Source organism: Cetorhinus maximus, chromosome 29, assembly GCF_964194155.1.
Source record: "Cetorhinus maximus chromosome 29, sCetMax3.hap1.1, whole genome shotgun sequence".
In the NCBI taxonomy this organism is placed as follows: Eukaryota; Metazoa; Chordata; class Chondrichthyes; order Lamniformes; family Cetorhinidae; genus Cetorhinus; species Cetorhinus maximus.
The window spans coordinates 10451165-10471792 of record NC_135907.1 but is presented as its reverse complement, the minus strand read 5'-3'; the positions used below and the strand labels follow the sequence as shown (position 1 = coordinate 10471792).

The 20628-nt window shown below is 42.0% G+C and overlaps 1 protein-coding gene across 1 annotated transcript in view; it reads right to left on the bottom strand.

Moving 5' to 3' along the window:
• dmc1 (DNA meiotic recombinase 1) overlaps nt 1-19391 on the bottom strand; it is a 79105-nt gene extending 59714 nt beyond the window's left edge. The window contains exons 1-4 of the mRNA XM_078532151.1: nt 19335-19391; nt 16829-16873; nt 14604-14750; nt 4495-4577 (exon numbers count right to left, since the gene is read on the bottom strand). Coding sequence (XP_078388277.1) covers nt 4495-4577; nt 14604-14750; nt 16829-16873; nt 19335-19391 — 332 coding nt within the window. The remainder of the gene's footprint in view (nt 1-4494; nt 4578-14603; nt 14751-16828; nt 16874-19334) is intronic.
• Nucleotides 19392-20628: the final 1237 nt, after the last annotated feature.

The following is a 20628-nucleotide window of genomic DNA, read 5'->3' as shown; positions in this document are numbered from 1 at the left end:
TCTGTGTGTCTTACTGTTGCCTTAACGAAAGTGTAACTGGGAGTTAGATTAACTGGGGGATTTAGAAGTTATCATAGTAATAATTTGTAGATCTATGTGTATACTTAAAATCATTTCTTCTGTTAATAAAGGTTTAATTTAGTTTTGTAAGAAACCTATAAAGACTCAGTGGTCTTATTACTACTGAATTCAAGGCACCCATTTCGAAATTTATACAAATTGCAAAACAGTTGTGGCAGTTGTTTCAAGTTTCCCTTTGGGATTCAAGCGGCTCAGCTTTTACCTTCAACTGTGCTATAACATGCAGTGAATGCATCAGTGTGCACCCAAATTACTAAAGTGCAGCATCTGCAGGTTACAGGTGGTGGCCCCAGTGAAGCCAGGTAGGCTCTCATAGCTACAAGTGGTGCAAATGAATTTTGTGCCCAGGCTGTTCCTGTAGTAAATGGAATGGAGAAAGCTATTGCAATAAATCCAATTGATAGCTCTTGCAATAAATGCAACAGAGATTGTTACAGCACTAAGTAATATAGCTGCTCCTGCAATAAGAGAGATTGTTCCTGCAGCTAAAGTACGGATAATTCAATCAGTAAATGCAATTGATTGTCTCTGCAGTAAATAGAATAACAGATCATTCCTGTAGTAATTAGATTACAGATAATTTCTGAAGTAGCTTCAGAAGAGGCCGTCCGTGCAGTAAATGCAAGAGGAAAAAGTTTCTTCAGTAAATTTAATACCTTCTGTTCCTACAGTTAATGTGACTGTTCCTGCAGTAAATTGAACATAGTTCCTGCAGTAAATGCATTGGTGTTCCTTTAGTAGCAGAAACAATTCCTGCAGTGAATATAATAAACTGCTCATGCATTAAATGTAATAGAGGTAGTTCCTGCAGTAAATGGAATAGAGTTCCTTAAGTAAATGTAAAATAGTTTGTATAGTAAGTGGAATAGACTGTGCCTGCAGTAAACACAATAGAGAAAACTACTATCCAATTGATGGTTCCTACAGTAAATGCAGAGATAGTTATTGCAGTAATGTAATGGATTATTCTTACAGTATTATGATAGATGGTCCCTGCTGTAAATGCAAAGAGATTATTCCTGCAATAACTGGAATAAAGATAGTTTCTGCAGTAAATGTAAAAGAAAATGCTGCAAATGGTGGGAAAACTTTTAGGAACAAAAATCTGGGACAAAATTAACAGTCACTTGGACAAATATGGATTAATTAAGGAATTAGGGCTGTACTCATGAGAGAAGGTTGACAGATTTGATAGAGGTGTTCAAAATCATGAGTGATCTGGACAGAGTAGATGGAAACTGATCTCATTGGTGGAAAGATCGGGAACCAGAAGACATTGATTTAAGTTGATTGGCAAAAGAAGCAATGGTGGCACGAGGAAAATTATTTTATGCAGTGAGTAATTAGGATCTGGAATGCTCTGCCTGAGAGTGTGGTGGAGGCAGATTCAATTGTGGCTTTCAAAAGAGAATTGCATAATTATGTGAAAAGGAAAAATTTGTACGGGAAAAGGCAAAGAAGTGGGGCTAGCTGAGTTGTTCTTGCAGAGAGCCAACATGAACGTGAAAGGCTGAATGTCCTCTTTCTGTGCTGTAACCACTCTATGGGTGGAATTTTCCAGCCCTGCCGTGATAGGGGTAGGTCCGGAAAATGTGGCGAGCCATTCAAATGTCCGTTGACTTTGGCGGGACCGGAAGATTCCACTGACAGGAGAGGCCAGCAAATTCCAGCCTATAATTCTATTACTGTTCCCAGAGTAAATGGAATAGAAAAATGACATCAAGGAGCTCTAGCAAAACTGGAGCCAATGGGAATGTTATGACACAGCCGATGGTAAATGCTGAGTTGTTCAAATCCCAAAGGGAAACTTGAAACAACTACCACAACTGTTTTACAGTTTGTATAAATTTCGAGATGCGTGCCTTGAATTCAGTAGTAATAAGACCACCAAACTAGATTAAATATTTATTAATAAGAGGAATGATTTTAAACGTATACATAGATCTATAAATTACTATGATGATAACTTCCAAATCCCCTACTTAATCTGACTCCCAGTTACACTTTTGTTAAGGCAACAGTAAGACACGTAGATTTTAAAATACCCAGGCAAGGTGACACACAATACCCTGAACCAGTTGAATTCAAAGTGAGTTTTCTTAACTTCAGTTCTTTGAAAACAGCAGCTTGAGGCATAGATGCTGAAGGCTTTTCACACTTGTTAGATCTTAAAAATGCCTACCCTTACACACAGCCTCTACTCCTTTATACATATTTTCCCCTTTGAATGCAAATTCCCATTGTTTCACCATATCTTTGGACTTTATCTTTCAGATAATAAAAATCTCTCATGGTACTAAGTTTACCAATAATCTTTGGGAAAAATAAACACACTGTTTCTAAACTTCACCTGGCTAAGTGACACATTTCACCCCTCCTTTGAAAACATCTAGTCTGGTTTATTTAAAAATGCAAATGTCCTTTCACCTTACATTCTAAACTTACCCCATGTTTACATCAAAGCCTTCAGACCAGCTGCCTTTAACCCAATTAAGTCTCTCTCACACACAAACATATACACCACTATTTCACAATAAATTCCAATAACATTATGAGAATTATTATATCTTCCTGACAGGGAATCAGGGGGAAAACTCTCTGCTGGTTGGAGTCATACCAAGCACAAAGGAAGATGATTGTGGTTGTTGGAGGTCAATCTTCTCAGCCCAAGAATATCACTGGAGGAGTTCCTCAGGGTAGTGTCCTAGGCCCAACCATCTTCAGTTGCTTCATCAATGACCTTCCTTCGAAAGTCAGGAGTGGGGATGTTTGCTGAGGATTGCACAATGTTCAGCACCATTTGCAACTCCTCAGAAACTGAAGCAGTCCATGTCCAAATACAGCAAGACATGGACAATATCCAGGCTTGGGCTGACAAGTGGCAAGTAACATTTGCGCCACACAAGTGCCAGGCAATGATCATCTCCAGCAAGAGAGAATCTAACCATTGCCCGTTGACATTCAATGGTATTACCATCGCTTAATCCTCCACTATCAACATCCTGGGGGTTACCATTGACCAGAAACTGAACTGGACTAACCATATAAATACTGTGGCTACTAGAGCAGGTCAGAGGCTAGGAATCCTGTGGTGAGTGACTCACCTACTGACTCCCCAAAACCTGTTCACAATCTACAAGGCACAAGCCAGGAGTGTGATGGAATACTTTCCACTTGTCTGGATGAGTGCAGCTCCAAAAACACTCAAGAAGCTCGACACCATCCAGGACAAAACAACCTGGTTGCTTGGCATTCCATCCACAAGCATTCACTCCCTCCACCACAGACACACAATGGCAGCAGTGTGTACCATCCACAAGATGCATTGCAGGAACCCACCAAGACTTCTTAGACAGCACCTTCCAAATCCACGGCTGCTACCATCTAGAAGGACAAGGACAGCAGACGCATGGGAATACCACCACCTGGAAGTGCCCCACTCACCATCCTGACTTGGAAATATATCGCCATTCCTTCACTGTTGCTGGATCAAAATCCTGGAACTCCCTTCCTAACAGCACATTGGGTGTACCTACACCACAAGGACTGCAGCAATTCAAGAAGGCAGCTCACCACCACCTTCTCAAGGGCAATTAGGAATGGGCAATAAATGCTGCCTAGCCAGCGATATCCACATCCCATAAATGATTTTTTTTAAAATATGGAAATAGCTCCTGCAATAAATAAAAACAGAAAATGCCAGAAATACTTGGAGATAGCTCCTGCAGTAAATGCATGAGAATGTTCAGTAAAAAAAAAAGTAAGTGCTGGAAATACTCAGCAAGTCTGGCAGCATCTGTGGGGAGAGAAAGAGTTAACGTTTCAGGTCTGTGACTACATTAACAGATGCTGCATGACCTATTGAGTACTTCCAGCATTTTCTGTTTTTATTTCAGCTTTCCAACACTCGTAGTATATTGCTATTGTTCCTGCTGTAAATATAAGAGATAATGCCCACATTGAATGAAATAGAGATTGTTCCTGTGGTAAATGGAATAGTGACTGGCCCTGCAGTAAATGCAATATAGTTTCTGAAGTACATGCAGTACGGTTCCTGAAGTAAATGGAACAGATATAGTTCATGGAGCAAATGAAATAGAGTTAGATCCTGCAGTAAATGGAACAGACAGACCAGGGCATTTCCATAACTGTAAAATGCATCACAAAAATAGTTCAGATGCAGCTGCAGTGATCACCTCTTTGTCCAATGCTTATATCGCTGTTCATTTTAATTCAATGCCTCTGAGAGTTTATACTTTGCCAACAACATCACTGCTTAAGCAAAAAATAGATTAAAATAAAAACCAAATTCAAGTACAATAGCTCTTCTGTTTGATTTTGAAAAGGTTTTGCTGCAGCGATTTCTTTTTAGTGGCACTTAATATAATTTCCATAGATAGGTAATGTTCTCACTCTAATTCTTGGCTGCCAGTGGTGATGTGAAACACTGTTTTTCTCTTCTCACTATACTCAAATGCGGTGAGAAATCCTGGCTCCTGTAGCACAAAAACAACAATTTTGCATGCAAATAAGACACTCAATGACTTTCACAAATACTAATTTGTGCCATGGATTGCATGGAAAGGGTATATTGGAAAGGGAGCACAGTTTCAAAATAAGGGGTCTCCCATTTAAGATGGAGATGAGGATTTTTTTATCTCTCAGAGGGTCATTAGTGTTTGGAATTCATTATCTTAGAGAGCAGTGGAGGTGGATCATTGAATATATTCAAGGCTGAGTTAAGACAGATTTTTGAGCGACAAGGGAGTCAAGGGTTATGGGGAACAGCAGAAAAGTGGAGTTAAGACCACAATCAGATCAGCCATGATCTTACTGAATGGCGGAGCAGGCTTCAAGGCCAAATGGCTTATTCCGCCTCTTATTTCTTATGTTCTACCAGTAACAGGAGTCTGATAAGGTTAATGTTAATGACACTCCTGCAGTCAATTATCTCAACCTTAGAACATCGCTGCAGGAGTTTCTCAGAACATGTCTTGGGTCCAGTCATCTTCAGCTGCTCAATCTATGACCTTAAGGATGTTCAATGATGACTGCACAGTCTTCACTTCCATAAGCAATTCCTCAGAAACTGAAGAAGTCTGCCCACGTGCAGCAAGCATCCAAGCTTGGCCTGATAAGTGGCAAGTGACATTCATGCCACACAAGTGTCAGGCAATAACCATCTCTAATAAGATAGTCTAATCACCTCCCCAAGATATTACCATCATCAAATCCCACACCATCAACATTCTGAGGGTCACCATTGACCAGAAACTAGACCAGCAACAATAAATACTGTGGCTATAAGAGCAGAGCAGAGGCTGGGAATCCTGTGGTGTGTTTCAATGCATGACTCCCCACAGCTTTTCTACCACTTACTAGGCACAAGTCAGGAGTGTGATGCAATACACCCCACTTTCCAGACTGGGTGCAGCTCCAATAACATTCAAGAAGCTCGACACCATCCAACACTAAAAAGTCTGCTTGATTGGCACCCTATTAACCACCTTAAGCATTCACTCCCTTAACTATGGCACGCCATGGCTCAAGTGTATACCATCTACAAGATGCACTACAACAATTCTCCAAGGCTTTTTTAATAGGAACTCTCAAACCTACCTAGAAGGACAAGGGTAGCAGGCACATAGGAACACCACCACTGCCAGGGTTTCCCCTCCAAGTCACACACCAACTTGATTTGGACATCTATGGTCTTTGGGTGAAAATCCTGGAACTCCAGAAATGTTTCAGGTTGATGAAAGGTCAACATTAACTCTGTTTCTCTCTTCAAAGCTACTGCTGACCTGCTGAGTATTTCAGCATTTTCTGTTTTTATATTAGTATTGCTGGGGTTTACTTATACCAGGAACAGGACTGTAACAGGGTTAGTATGATGGGGAACAAAAACAGAATTACCTGGAAAAACTCAGCAGTTCTGGCAGCATCGGCGGAGAAGAATAAAGTTCTGTTCTGTTGAAGGGTCATGAGGACTCGAAACGTCAACTTTATTCTTCTCCGCCGATGCTGCCAGACCTGCTGAGTTTTTCCAGGTAATTCTGTTTTTGTTTTGGATTTCCAGCATCCGCAGTTTTTTGTTTTTATTAGTATGATGGGGTTTATTTGTGCCAGTAATGAAACTATAACAGGATTAGTATCTTGGATTATTATTCCAAAGGAAATGTTTCCCTCTGTGCATCCTCTGATATTCTACCCTTCAAATAGCTTCTGGGCTTCACTTGCCTGTCACACCTGTCTCTGAACTTGGACAGTAGTTCGATGTTCCATGCTGACTCCACCTACCCATGTCAACTTTATCTCACTGTTGTACTTACGGCTTTAATTCTGGACTCTGATCTATTGTCCTCTCTTTATTCTGCATTTACTACTATGATGTATGCATTCTAATTAATTCTATGCAACCAGGCTTGTGTAACTTTAACGTTGAGATTTTCCAGTGTTCATTCACTTGCTCATTTTGACTGCCTCCCTGCACCCAAGTCCATCACTTCCATTTTCACTTTTTTCCTCCCTCCTTTTAGTTATTTTGTCGTCAAGCCCCCTTTCATTGCTCCCCTCTTGGGTATTCTGCCCACCCAAATCCCTACTTCAATCCTCCTTGACCTTCCTACTCTCTTATTGCTATACCAGGCTTGACTCCCTCTTAGATAAGCCTCTAGCTTGCTTCTGTATCTCCTTTGGCCTCCTCCAAAGAATCCATCATGGCACTTGCCACTGCTGCCTTATAAGCAGCAACTCCAAATGCCCTATCTTCCTCCACTTGCTTCGCACAGACTGTAGTGGTGACAGTGTGGCTCTTATCAGAAATTACATCTCGGTCTTTCCCCTTATTCGTCTAGCACTTTTTCGTCCTTTGTTCCATCCCTTTCACCTCTCAATTCTCTCCCCTCCCAAGTCCCATGCCAATTTTCTCACCGAACTACCTTCAGAACACGAGTAGGCCATTCAGCCCCTTGAGCCTGTTCTGCCATTCAGTCCCTTGAGCCTGTTCTAATATTCATTGAGATAATGGATGATTTGTGATCTAACTCGAAAACAATGTTTAAAACAGGAAGTAATTCCCATTAATTTAGGAGCAGATCATAACTGGATGGATCATAACATGAATGGAACACCACAGGTAATTATAATGCAATATTTATCAGGTTACATGGCAGGACAAGACATTCCTTCTATTAAACAGTTCAAAGAACAGAAATATGTAAATTCATAAGGTATAAATGAACAGCAATAAGGCTTGAGTGTACAAGATCTTACGAAATGGGGCCTCTGCCCCAAATCACTCAATGCCTTTGGTTAACAAAAATCTATCAATCTCAGTTTTAAAAGTAACAATTAACCTAGCATCAACTGCTGTTTGCAGAAAAGAGCTCCAAACTTCTACCACCCTCTACGTGAAGAAGTGTTCCCTAATTTCACTCCTCAAGGGTCTGGCTTAAAATTTTTGGCTCTGCCCATAGTCCTAAACTCAACTAGTGGAAATAGTTTCTCCCAATCTATCCCATCTGTTCTGCTTATTATGTTGAAAACTTTGATTAAATCACCCCATAACTTCTAAATTCCAGAGACTACAACCCTAATTTGTGTAACCTCTCCTTCCAGTTTAACCCTTGGAGGCTAGGTATCATTCTAGCAAATCAACGATTCACTCTACCCAAAGTGGTGGTACCCAGAACTGCTCACAGTTCTACAGGTGTGGCCTAACCAGAGCTTTGTATACCTGAGGCATGTCTTTTACCCCTTGTACTCTATTCTTCTAGATATAAAGGCTAGAATTCCATTAGCCTTTTTGATTATTTTCTGGACTTGTTCATGACATTTCAATGATATGTGTACCTGGTCCCCCAAGTCTCTTTGGGCCTCCACTGTTTCTAGTTTTTCGCTATTTAGAAAGTACCCTGTTCTATCCAAAGTGGACGACCTCACATTTATCTACATTGAAATCCATTTGCCAGTTTTGCCCATTCACTTAATCTATCAATACCACTGTAATTTTTACACTTCAATGGACACTGCTTACAATACCGCCTCATCTTCATGACATTGGCAAATTTGGATTTCTAGCCCATCACATAAGTTGTTAATGAATATGGAGAATAGTAGTGGTCCCAACACAGAACTTTGCGGGACACCACTAGTCACATCCTGCCAATTAAGAGTACCCGCCAATTATCTCCAATCTCGATCTTCTGATGCTCAGCCAATTCCCTAACCAGGTCAATAATTTGCCTTCAATTCTATGAGCTTCAGCTTCTGCTAACAGTATTTTATGAGGTACTTTATCCAATGCCTTCTGGGAATCCAAATAAATAACATCCATAGGTATTCCCCTATCCACTATTTTAATCACATCTTTAAAAAAATTCAATCAGGTTCGTCAGGCATGACCCACTCTTTACAAATTCATTCTGGTTCTCTCTGATAAGCTGAATATTTTCAAGATGTTCAGTCACCCTATCATTCATTATAGACTCTAGTAACTTCCTGACAACAGATGTTGGGTTAACTGGTCTATAATTCCCCGGTTTCCGGTTTAATCATTCTTAAATAGCAAAGCTGCATGGACAAATCTTCAATCTAAAGTAACAGTCCTTGAATCAAGAGAACTTTGGAAATGTTACCTACTTCTTTTAAAGCCCTGGGATGTAAACCATCTGGTCCTGGGAATTTGTTGTTCTTTAGTGCCATTAATCTCTCCATTAATGTTGTCCTGCTTATGTTAATTTTGTTGAGTCTTTGTCCCTGATTCAATATTACTTTCCTTGGGATGTCTGACATGCTGACTTCTTCCTCTACTGTCAATACTGACAGAAAGGAATTCATTATTCAAAATGTCCAACATCACCTTCTTATCATTGACAGCATTACCGTTATCAGATTTTAAGGGGCCCACATTGCTCCTGACAACCCTTTTTCCTAATGTAATAGTAAACGTTTTTTGTGTTGATTTTCATATCCTTTGCAAGTTTATTTGCTCACTATTCCAAATCATCCTGGAAGGCAAAGGTAAACCCTGGTTTCTTTTCTTTACTGCAAGTGGTCTTCTTAAACCTCTCTCCCATGTGTCCTCCACTCTCGATTGCAACAATAAATGTGAGGAGCTCATGGATATCTTTGTCACCAAGATTAAGACCATTCAAACAGTTGCCCCTGCCACTTCCCCCCCTAAGCCTAGTCCACCAGGCCAAACTTCCTCTGAGGCTTCCTCTTGCTCGAGCCCTCTCCTATCCCTCCTGTTTCCTCCCATTCCCTCCCTGAGGTGATCTTGTCCATGAAACCCACCTCCTGCTCTCTTGATCCTATTCCAATAAACTACTGGCCAACCTACTGCCTTTCCTGAATCCGATGTTAGCTGGTATTATTAACGGTTCTCTCTCCTCTGATTCTGTCTGCCCTTTCCTTCAAGTCTGCCACCATCAGTGCTCTCCTCAAAGAACAACTCTGGATCCCTTCGTCCTGCAAACTACCTCCCATCTGCAACTTCCCCTTCTTCTCCAAAGTCCTTAAACATGATGTCACATCCCAAATCTGTGCCCATCTTTCCCATAACTCCGCTCCCTCCAAACAGATTGCCAACCTTGCCACTGAAACTACTCTTATGAAATTCACAAATGAAACCTTATGTGTCTGTGACAAAGGTAAACTTTGCCTTCTCATTGTTTTTGATTTGTCTGCAGCTTTTGACATGATTGACCACACCTTCCTCCTCCAATACCTGTCTACGGTTGTACTGCATTCTCCTGATTCTATTCTTATCTGTTTAATTGTAGCCAGAGAATCACCAGCAACACATGCTGTTACCTCCAGCGTTCTCCAAGGATCTATCTCTGACCCTCTCCTATTTCACATCTATATGCTGTCCCTTAGCAATATCATCCAAAAACACAATGCCACTTTCCATATGTATGCAGGTAACAATCAGCTCTATCTCAACATTTCTCTCAACCCCTTTCTTGCACAAGTGTGGCACATTTGCCACTTTCCAATCCTCTGGCACCTCCCTCCATATCTAGAGAAGATTTGAAGATTAAACTTGAATGGATACGGTGGGCAACTGGTTTTGTCATTCACCGCCAGGTCTGGTGGACCACCTACAGCACGATGAGGTCCTGCATTTGTTTGCAAAAACTGTTAATTATTCCACGATCATCCTGGAAGGCAAAGGTAACCCCCGGTTTCTTTTCTTTACTGCAAGCGGTCTTTTAAACCTCTCTCCCCTGTCTAAATTGTCAGTGCTTATCGAACATCCAGTTATGGATGAGCAGAAATTTCCTCCAATGAAATATTGGGAACACTGAAGCCATTGTTTTCTGTCCCGATCACAAACTCTCCTCCCTAGCCACCAACTCCAACACTCTCTTTACCAATTGTCTGAGGCTGAACTAGAATGTAAACTTGGCAACCTTGGTGTCATTTTTGACCTTCAGATGAATTTATGACCACATATCCATGGCATCACCGTACCAGTCTCTGCCCAAGCTCAACTGTTGGTGAAGCCCTCACCCACGTCTTTGTTCCCTCAAGATCCAACTATTCCAACACACTGCAGGCCGGCTCCCAAGTTCTACCCTCCGTAAAATTGAGGTCAGTCAAATCTCTACCAACCGTTTCCTTATTTGCATCAAATCCTGTTTATCCATTATTTCTGTGCTCGTTGACCTACACTGGTCCCCAGTTGCCCTTGAAAAGGTGATGTTGACCTACCTTCTTGAACCGCTGCAGTCCATGAGGCGTAGGTACACCCACTGTGCTATTAGGGATGGAGTTCCAGGATTTTGACCCAGCAACAGTGAAGGAACAGCGATAGAGTTCCAAGTCACTATTTAAAAATATGGGGTCATTTATTTAAGACAGAGATGAGGAGAATTTTTTTCTCTCAGCGGGTAGTATGTTTTTGGAACTCTCTTCCTCAAAAGGTGGTGGAAGCAGAGTCCTTGAATATTTTTAAGGCAGAGCTAGATAGATTCTTAATGAACTGTAATATGAGGCAGCTTGTGGGCAGCAAGTGTCCCAGATTGCCACATCTGCAATAAATCTCTTGTTTTGAGGAAAGTACAGTTATAGAAAGGGATGAGTGTGACTATTAATCAGCAGTGGAAACCAAGGGAAGATAGTGAAAGGGTTTAGCAAACACTGGTTCTATTCAACAGGTACAATGTACTTGCTACCTGTGAGAATAAGGATGCGGACAGTGGCATAGACAACCAGTATGCAAACCATGGCACTGTGGAGCAGGAGGCTGCCCAAACAGGGCTGGGGGGATGAGCAGGAAAAAAAGGTTGCAGTCATAGGGGATTGCATAATTAGGGGGGCAGACAGCATCCTCTGCAGTCATGACTGAGAATCCAGTTGCTTACCTGCTGCAAAGTGAAGCATATCTCAGATCAACTGGAGAAGAACTTGGAAAGAGAGGGGGAGGATCCAGGTTGGGACCAATGACAAAGGAAATGAAAGGCATGAGGTACAAGGTCCTACTAAGGGAACATAAATAATTAGGAACTAAATTTAAAAACAGGACCTCAAGATTACTACCCAAACAATGTGCTAGCTGGCATAGGGATTGGCAGATCAAGAAGGTGTGGCTGAAAGGCTGGTGTGGGAAGGAGTAGTTGGGCAGGAATGTGTACTGCTGGGACCAATCCACCTGCACTGGAATGGGATCACTGTTCTTTCAGAAAGGCTAAATTGGGCAGTAGACTGTAAACTAGTAAGATGGGATAGGGAATCGTCTAAACCGAAAATATAATAAATATTAAGCACAGGTTTCAAAAGTGAAGGTCATGCTTGACCAATCTTATTGAAAACCTTGAAGAACCAGCAGAAAAAGTAGACAAGGGTAATGCAATTGATGTGATAAGATTTCCAAAAGGCCTTTGATAAGGTATTACATAGTAAACCCATTACTAAGGTCAGAATATGTGGAATCAGGGAATAAGTAGCAGAATAGATAGCAAGACAGAAAACAGGGAATAGGGGTTAAAGGTAGTTACTCAGACTGGGGAAAAAGTGGCAAGTGGTGTTCCACAAGGATGCATGCTGGGACCACTGTTATCCACCATTTACATTAATGATTTAGATTCAGGAATTGATAGTAATTTCAAAATTTATGGACGATACCAAATTTAGGGAGTAGTGAATAAAGAGGAGGAATGTATCAAAGTACAGGAAAACCTTAATAAATTTGCAGAATGGGCATTTAATTGACAAATAAACTTCGATATAGGTGAGTGCAGAGTAGTACATCTTGATAGGAAGAGTAAGGAGGAGACATACTCCCTGGAAAGAAAGTATCTAGCTGGGCTAGGGGAGCAGAGGGATCTAGGAGTACAGATACAGAAGTCACTAAATGTTGCTACAGATTAATAAGGCAATTAAAAGATGCACTGCAGTAACTCACCAAGGCTCCTTTGACAGCACCTTCCAAACCCACAACCTCTACCACCTAGAAGGATAAAGGCAGCAGATGCATTGGAACATCACCACCTGCCTCCTCCAAGCCACACAACATCCTGACCTGGAACAATACCACCGTTCCTTCACTGTCACTGGGTCAAAATCCTGGAACTCCCTCCCTAACAGCACTGTGGGTCTACCTACACCACATGGACTGCAGCAGTTCAAAATGGTGGCTCACCACCACCTTCTGAAGGGCAATTAGGGATGGGCAATACATGCGGGCCTAGCCAAAGACGCCCACACCTCGTGAATGAATAAAAAATGAGCAAACAAAGCACTGTGATTCATTTCTAGAGGGATAGAATTGAAAAGCAGATAGGTTATCTTAAAACTTATAATGCATCTTGGTTAAACCACACTTGTAGAGTACTATGAATTCTATTATATTATAAAAAAGGATTCAAAAGGCTGGGGCTCATTTCTCTAGAAAAGAGAAGCTTGAGGGTCACCAGATTTGCAGATGACACAAAGCCAAGTGGGAGAGTGAGCTGTGAGGAGGATGCAGAGATGCTTCAGTGTGATTTGGACAAGCTGAGTGAGTGGGCAAATGCATGGCATATGCAGTATAATGTGGATAACTGTGAGGTTATCCACTTTGGTAGCAAAAACAGGAAGGCAGATTATTATCTGAACGGCTATAAATTGAGAGAGGGGAATATGCAACGAGACCTGGGTGTCCTCATACACCAGTCGCTGAAGGTAAGCATGCAGGTGCAGCAGGCATTAAAAAGGCAAATGGTTTGTTGGCCTTCATAGCGAGAGGATTCGAGTATAGGAGCAGAGATGTCTTGCTGAAATTATACAGGCCCATGGTGAGACCACACCTAGAATATTGTGTGCAGTTTTGGTCTCCTTATCTGAGGAAGGATGTTCTTGCTATAGAGGAAGTGCAGTGAAGGTTTACCAGACTGATTCCTGCGATGGCGGGACTGACATATGAGGAGAGATTGAGTTGGTTAGGATTATATTCACTGGAGTTCAGAAGAATGAGGGGGGATCTCATAGAAACCTATAAAATTCTAACAGGACTAGACCGGGTAGATGCAGGAAGGATGTTCCCGATAGTGGGGAAGTCCAGAACCATGGGTCACAGTCTGAGGAAAAGGGGTAGACCATTTAGGACTGAGATGATGAGAAATTTCTTCACCCAGAGAATGGTGAGCCTGTGAAATTTGCGAACACAGAAAGTAGTTGAGACCAAAACATAGTATGTTTTCAAGGAGTTAGATATAGCTCTTGGAACGAAAGGGATCAAAGGATATGGGGAGAAAGCGGGAGCAGGCTATTGAGTTGGGTGATCAGCCATGATCATAATGAATGGCAAAGCAGATTTGAAGGGCCGAATGGCCTACTCTTGCTCCTATTTTCTATGTTTCTATGACCAGATACAGGTCTTTTAGATAATGAATGGGTTTGATACAGGAGACATGAAGAAGACATTTCCACTTGGAGTTGAGATCAGAACTAGGGGCTATAAACATAAAGACAAAAACAAAAAACTACTGCGGATGCTGGAAATCCAAAACAAAAACAGAATTACCTGGAAAAACTCAGCAGGTCTGGCAGCATCGGCGGAGAAGAGTTGACGTTTCGAGTCCTCATCGTTTCGAGTCCTCATGACCCTTCTGCTGAAGGGTCATGAGGACTCGAAACGTCAACTCTTTTCTTCTCCGCCGATGCTGCCAGACCTGCTGAGTTTTTCCAGGTAATTCTGTTTTTGTTTTGGCTATAAACATAAGATGGTTACTAAGAAATACAATAGATAATTCAGGAGGAACTTCTTTACCCAGTGATTCGATTGTTGAACTCACTGCCACAAAAAGTAGTTGAGGTGAATTGTATAGAAGCATTTAAGTGGAAGAACACGAGGGGGAACAGAATGGAAGATATGCTGATAGGGCGCTTGTGGAGCATAAACACTGATGTGGAGCATCTGGGCCAAATGGCCTCTGTGTATTGTCGATTCTGGGGTTTATTTATACCTAAATTGGGACTGTAGCAGGGTTTGTATAGTCAGGGTTTATTTATAACACTAATGGTATCCTTACTACGAGCTTGTTGGCTGCTTCCTTGATTTTTTCCACCTTGGCCTCAGAAAGACCCTTGATGTTGCAGAGTGCTCTTCGTGTCGTCATCTGAATTCCCTTCACTGTACAGATTCCAACAGTTTTCATTTTCTTAATATCAGCCACATTCTGTAAGAAAGGCACCATCAGGGTTCTGAATCATTACCTAAGAAACAGGACATTATTTTGTTCAAAAGACATACACAAGCTAAAGCTTTGTGAGGTTAAGTCCAAAGAACAGGACTCTAAACAAGAGAATAATATTCCTGAACAACCCAAATTCTAAATGATTGCAATGTGTGGTTATTTTCTGTGACCGTGGATTATCATGGATTATCCCTCCTCATCCTCCATGCAGCTTTTAACATGGCCAATCACACCATCCTCCAACATCTTGTCGCCACAGTTCAACTATGTGGGACTGTCCTCATTTGACTCCTCCCTACTCTGGCAATGGGGCTTCTCTTCTTGCCCAGGCGCTATCATCTCAGGAGTTCTTCAGGGATCCATTCTTTGCCCCGCCTCTTCCTCATCTGATGTTCCTTTGTGTCACCATCTGCAGACAAGGGGTCAGATTGCACCCAGCGCTACCTCACCACAACATATTTCAACCCTTTCACTATCTCTGTTCTTTCACACTTCTTGTTTAATATTCAGTCGTGGGTGGGCTGCAATTTCAGCTAATAAAAAGACGAAACCTATCATCTTTAGCCCCTGCCACACACTATATGCTCACTCCATGATTCCATTTTCCTCCCTGGCTATCGTTTCAGGATGAACCAGGCTGCCTCCAGCGTCAGCAGGTTATTCAACCCAAGCTAAGTGTCTAACCCCAAATTCTCTCCAACATAAACATTGCCTATTTATTACTGCTTCAGCTGCTACTTCAGCCCATCTAATGCTGAAATCCTAGTCCATGCCTACATCACCACCAGATTTAACTATTCCAATGCACTCCAGGAACGGAGCAACATCCACCCTTCATAAAACTCATTCAAAACCTCATTGTCTATAGCATATTTCACAACATCATCCTAATATCTCCTTCTCTGGCTCCTCTTCTATTTTTCTGTTTCTGCTTCTATAAGACTCTTGATGTTTTTCTATGTTAAATGCAAGTTATTGTTTACTGAAATAAAAACAGAACATGCTGGAAAAAGTCAGCAAGTCAGGCAATGGAGAGATACAGAGTTAACATTTCAGTTTGATGACCTTTCATCAGAAATGTTAACTCTGTCTCTCTCTCTCCACAGATATTGCCTGACCTACTGAGTATTTCCAGTACTTTTTGTTTTTATTTCAGATTTCCAGCATCTACAGTACTTTGTTTCTGCATTTTTGTTTTTTTGAATCATCTTTGGTGGGAGGATCAGTTAAGGCACATAGAAGCACATCCTGTCTGATCATCAGGTATCACTGAATAGTTTAAGGAGTCACTCCACGTGATATCAAAAAATGGCTGAAGGCACTGGAAAATGCAACATTCCGACAGGAATACTGAAGATTTGTGTTCCAAAACTAGCCATGCCCTTAGCCAAGCTGTTTTAGTATGGTTACCGCACAGGTCATCTGCTCAACAAATTGGAAAATTGTCCACTCATGTCTTGAGCACAGAAAGAACAAATCCAACCCAGCCAATTACTGCCCCTCAGTTTGCTCTCAGTCCTCAACAAAGTCATAGAAAGTGTCATTGACAGTGCTAATAAGCAGCAATACTCAGCAATAACCTGCTCACCAATGCTCAGCTTGGGTTTCAGCACATATCTCCAGACCTCATTACAGGATTGGTGGTCCAAACATGAACAAAAGAGCTGAACTCATGAAGTGAGGTGAAAGTGACTGCCCTTGACATCAAGGCGGCATTTGACTGAGTGTGACATCAAAGAACCCTAGCAAAACTGAAGCAATTGGGAATCAGGGGGAAAACTCTCCACTGGTTGGAGTCATGCCTAGCACAAAGGAAGGTGGTTGTGGTTGTTGAAAGTCAATCATTTCAGTCCCAGGACATCACTGCAGGCGTTCATCAGGATAGTGCCCTAGGCCCAACCATCTTCAGCTGCTTCATCAATGACCTTCCCTCCATCCTAAGGTCAGAAGTGGAGATGTTCATTAACTGTGACTCAATGAAGAGCATAAGTCACCAACTAGAGAAAGAGGACAATACACCTGGAATTCAAACTCACATGGTCTTATGTTACTATACTTACAATGCCGTGCTTCTGTAAAAGGTCGATGTCCTGGAAGAAAGACTCCTAAAATAAAAGAACTGAATCACTGAGAGTTTATATTTTCCATCATACCAAACTCAGTTGCTATTATAAACAATTATGGGATAAAATTCTGATGTGCAAGGATTAAGGCTCTTTACACTGTTATATTGCTTTTTGGAGATTACAGTTTTTATGCCCAAATATTCTTCCAAAAAGCAACAGTTTAATTGAACTGTGGCAATTAATAACCTGTGTATTTGCACATCCTCTGCTCCTGTAATAAAATTAAAGTCTTACCATTTTCTTTCCCTATTCTTATTTCAAAATGTATTACTTTACATTCCCCTACATTGAAAAGCACCTGCTAGCATCTATCTAGGAATTGTGATACATGGTTAACTCAAGTTCATTGCGTTGCAGACAGCACATTAAATTGATGCTACCTGCACTGAGCATTGGCTGCTCTGATATTGTGAATGGCTATCGTTACTTAAAGGCAGCCTGCACCTCTTAAAGCAGAGGTGTCCTATGGCTGTAAGAAGTGATGGGAGTTGTTTAAAATGTGAATCTGGGCTGTGTAACTTTGAGCATTTGCTGAATCAACAAGATTGTGAGCACCAAGGTTTTCTGACAATGCAGCAGCTCTGCCAGATGTAGCCCATCAGATTACATGCTCAAGAGGCAGTGAGAACAAGTAATGGCAGAGGCCAATGCTAGGGGTGTTGCTCCAAGAACATGGATGCACTGGAGGAAGAAGTTTAACAATCTGATACAAGCTGTCAAGGTGAAATCATTTTCAAATGGCTTATCCAATGCTCAATTCACTACACCCCATCACACATCTACCAACAATATCTATCAATTAGTATTCAATCCATTAATTCAAATGCAAGATAGCACAAATGCCAACTAGGTTGAGAGGGGGTGGGGGGCAATGTCACACACTAATTATGCTGCAGACGAGTCATATGAAGACTTTAATGAATCAGGCTACAGAATAAGCCTGATGGATGTGCATAAGTAAATGCTTGGTGCACTGAAAAGCTTGCCAAAAAGCTTGGACACAATATCAAGGAGCATGGAGGAATCCACTATCAACATGGCAAAGGGCTTTGCACTGAGCTTGGAGACCATCCTTTCCCATAGAATGGGTGGTCACCTCCATCTGCACACCCATATGGTACCCACCACAGTGCAACATCTGATGACCGATGTCACAACTTGCATTGTAGCACAAACAGCTTCCAGAGGTCTAGGTGCTGCAGTGGTAGGTCTAACTGCTGATGTTGTGGTTCTGGATACCACTGTTCAAAATGGCTTCCAGGGCATCACAGCAGTCCATCAATCTTCTTCAACAGATCATTGGATCGCTGAAGTGCCATTCTGGAAGAGTGGCAGTGGCTCCATGCAACAGAAACATGCTGCCCCCTCTTAGGATAACAGCATTCCTGCTACCATCCCTACCACTCCATCTGTATCCCTGCTGTTGTCTGTCAGTCCAGACCAAGATGGTCCACTTTGAGTTGCTTGAGATTGCCCTCCAAAGCCATCTGCAATCTCAACTGAAGGCCAGCAACCTACACTATCCATGCTGCAGCCACCAGGGAAGCACCCCATTGGAACACCAGCAGAAGCAAAGATATACAGAGGAAAAGCAATAAGAAAATGCATAAGGGAGATAAGTTTATTTTTGTAGGCATTATTTTATGATTGAATTTATAAACTTGGATTAGAATGTGCATTTTCTGGTGTTTTTTTAATCAGACAGAAAATGATATGACAGTCAGTGTAGTGGAAAGGGAAATGTGGGACTGTGGGTGAATGGGATGGTATGGTTGAGGTTACTGGTATCACACAACAGTTATTTCATCATGCAGGGCTGTGTACAAAGGGGCTGTTTATGTCTGTTAATCATTCTGCCATTCACACCTCCTCCAGAGACATTTTTTTGTTTCTTCACTTGTCCCATTACCATCTCCTTTTGCCTTCGATTATCAACCCCTTTGTCATTTAATCTCTCCCACCTTCCACCCGATTACAGACCTTCCTTTTCTTTATTCTAATTCCTCTCTCCCCCTTTCATTTGCTTAAAAGCTATTACTGTTTCCCCAGTCCCACATTAACCCTTGCTCTGCCAAACACCCTTATACGACACACTTAACCTGTCATTATATCTCTTTGCAGCCTCTTTGTGTCCTCCTCAAAGCTTTCATTACCTAGTTATGTAATAGCCAGCAAATTTAACTACATTACTCCCTCCCTCTTCAACCTGAAATATTAACTGTTTCTATCTCCACAGATGCTGCCAGATCTCTAAGTATTTCCTGCATTTTCTGCTTTCAAATGTCCAATTTGCAGCATGTGCATTATTTTGCTCTTGCGTTTTGTTTTGTTGTCTGTACATATTAAAGCATTGATGCAAGGAGAGGCTTCACACTTCAGAGCCATGTTTGAATTTTGTTAAGGAAAACAGTCTCAGATTCCACACTTAATGTTACTGTACCTCTTCATCCTGGAAGCTAACTTCTTCCTCCACTACCTGATCCTCCATGGCCTTCATGGTTACAAACAAATGCAGGGAGCTTCTTATCTTAAGTCAGTTGTGTTGCTAAAAGCACAAAAGGGCATGACAGATTCATGAATCGACAGACTTGCAATTCTATAGTGATTTTCATAACCTCAGGATGTCTCAAAGTATTTTAAAGCCAATGAAGTACTTTTGAAGTGAAGTGTTGTCAGTGTAGGAAATGTAAAAATCACAAAAACTGGTGCTTATAGTCACCATAAAAATACTGTCTCATGTAACAGTGTTTCATTTCACAATATACCAGATGCAATGCATGGGATGTGGAGTTATAAAGTAGAAACAGATGAGGAAATTGTGTCAACTAGGGCTCAGAAAAAATACAGCATCTGTATGTGTTTTCACCTTTATCATTGTAAATATTGGTTTGCTGCAAAAATGGTGTGTAACATGGGTGAAAGTGGCAGATGTTAACACCATGGAAAAACTAGCAACAGTGTATGGCAATAAGAGCTGTGATTGTAGTCAGCTCAACCAATTAGATAACTACTCCTGACCAACCGGAGAAAACAACCCAATCAATAATGACCAGGACCATCAGGACATACTGCTGCCCTTTCCCATGAAAGCTCCAGCCTTATGCCTCAGGCTGAGGTCCCAATTCTCTTCCTGTGTGAACTCTTGCTTTGCTCAGTCAAATCCTACGACCAAGAATTACTGAGCATGAATCCTCATCTGGACACAACCCCTCCCCTAAACATTCCCCATTCGCCACAATCAACCCCTTGCACACTTCCCAATAGCCTCCCAACACTGTTCCCTCTTCGTTCTACCTCTATGAATCTTCTTCGCACCCCACTCTCCACCTCCATGCTCAGCCCTGTTGCTTGCTAGCCCTCCTCCTCCCTCCCACTCGCTTTTCACTAACTCTACCTCCCGCTGTCCTGTCCTCCCTCTTCCCCCCCATCTCCTCCTCCACTCTTGCTGTTCACCCCACCCTTTCCCCTCACTCCCTTTCTCCATCAGTGCTCCAAACCTCCACTTCATCTCCCCTCCACCCTATATCCCCCATCCCTTCCTCTCACCTCCTGCACAGCCCTCTCCCAATCAGTCCACCGACCATCATCCCTGTCTCAGCCTCTCCTCCCACTCCCTCACCTTCCCAACTCTCCTCTCACCAACCTTCCCTTTCATCCCCTCCACCATTCCCCCTCCCATATTCCCATTTCACCACTTACCCCCTCCCTTCCCCTCTCTCCCACACCCTTACTCC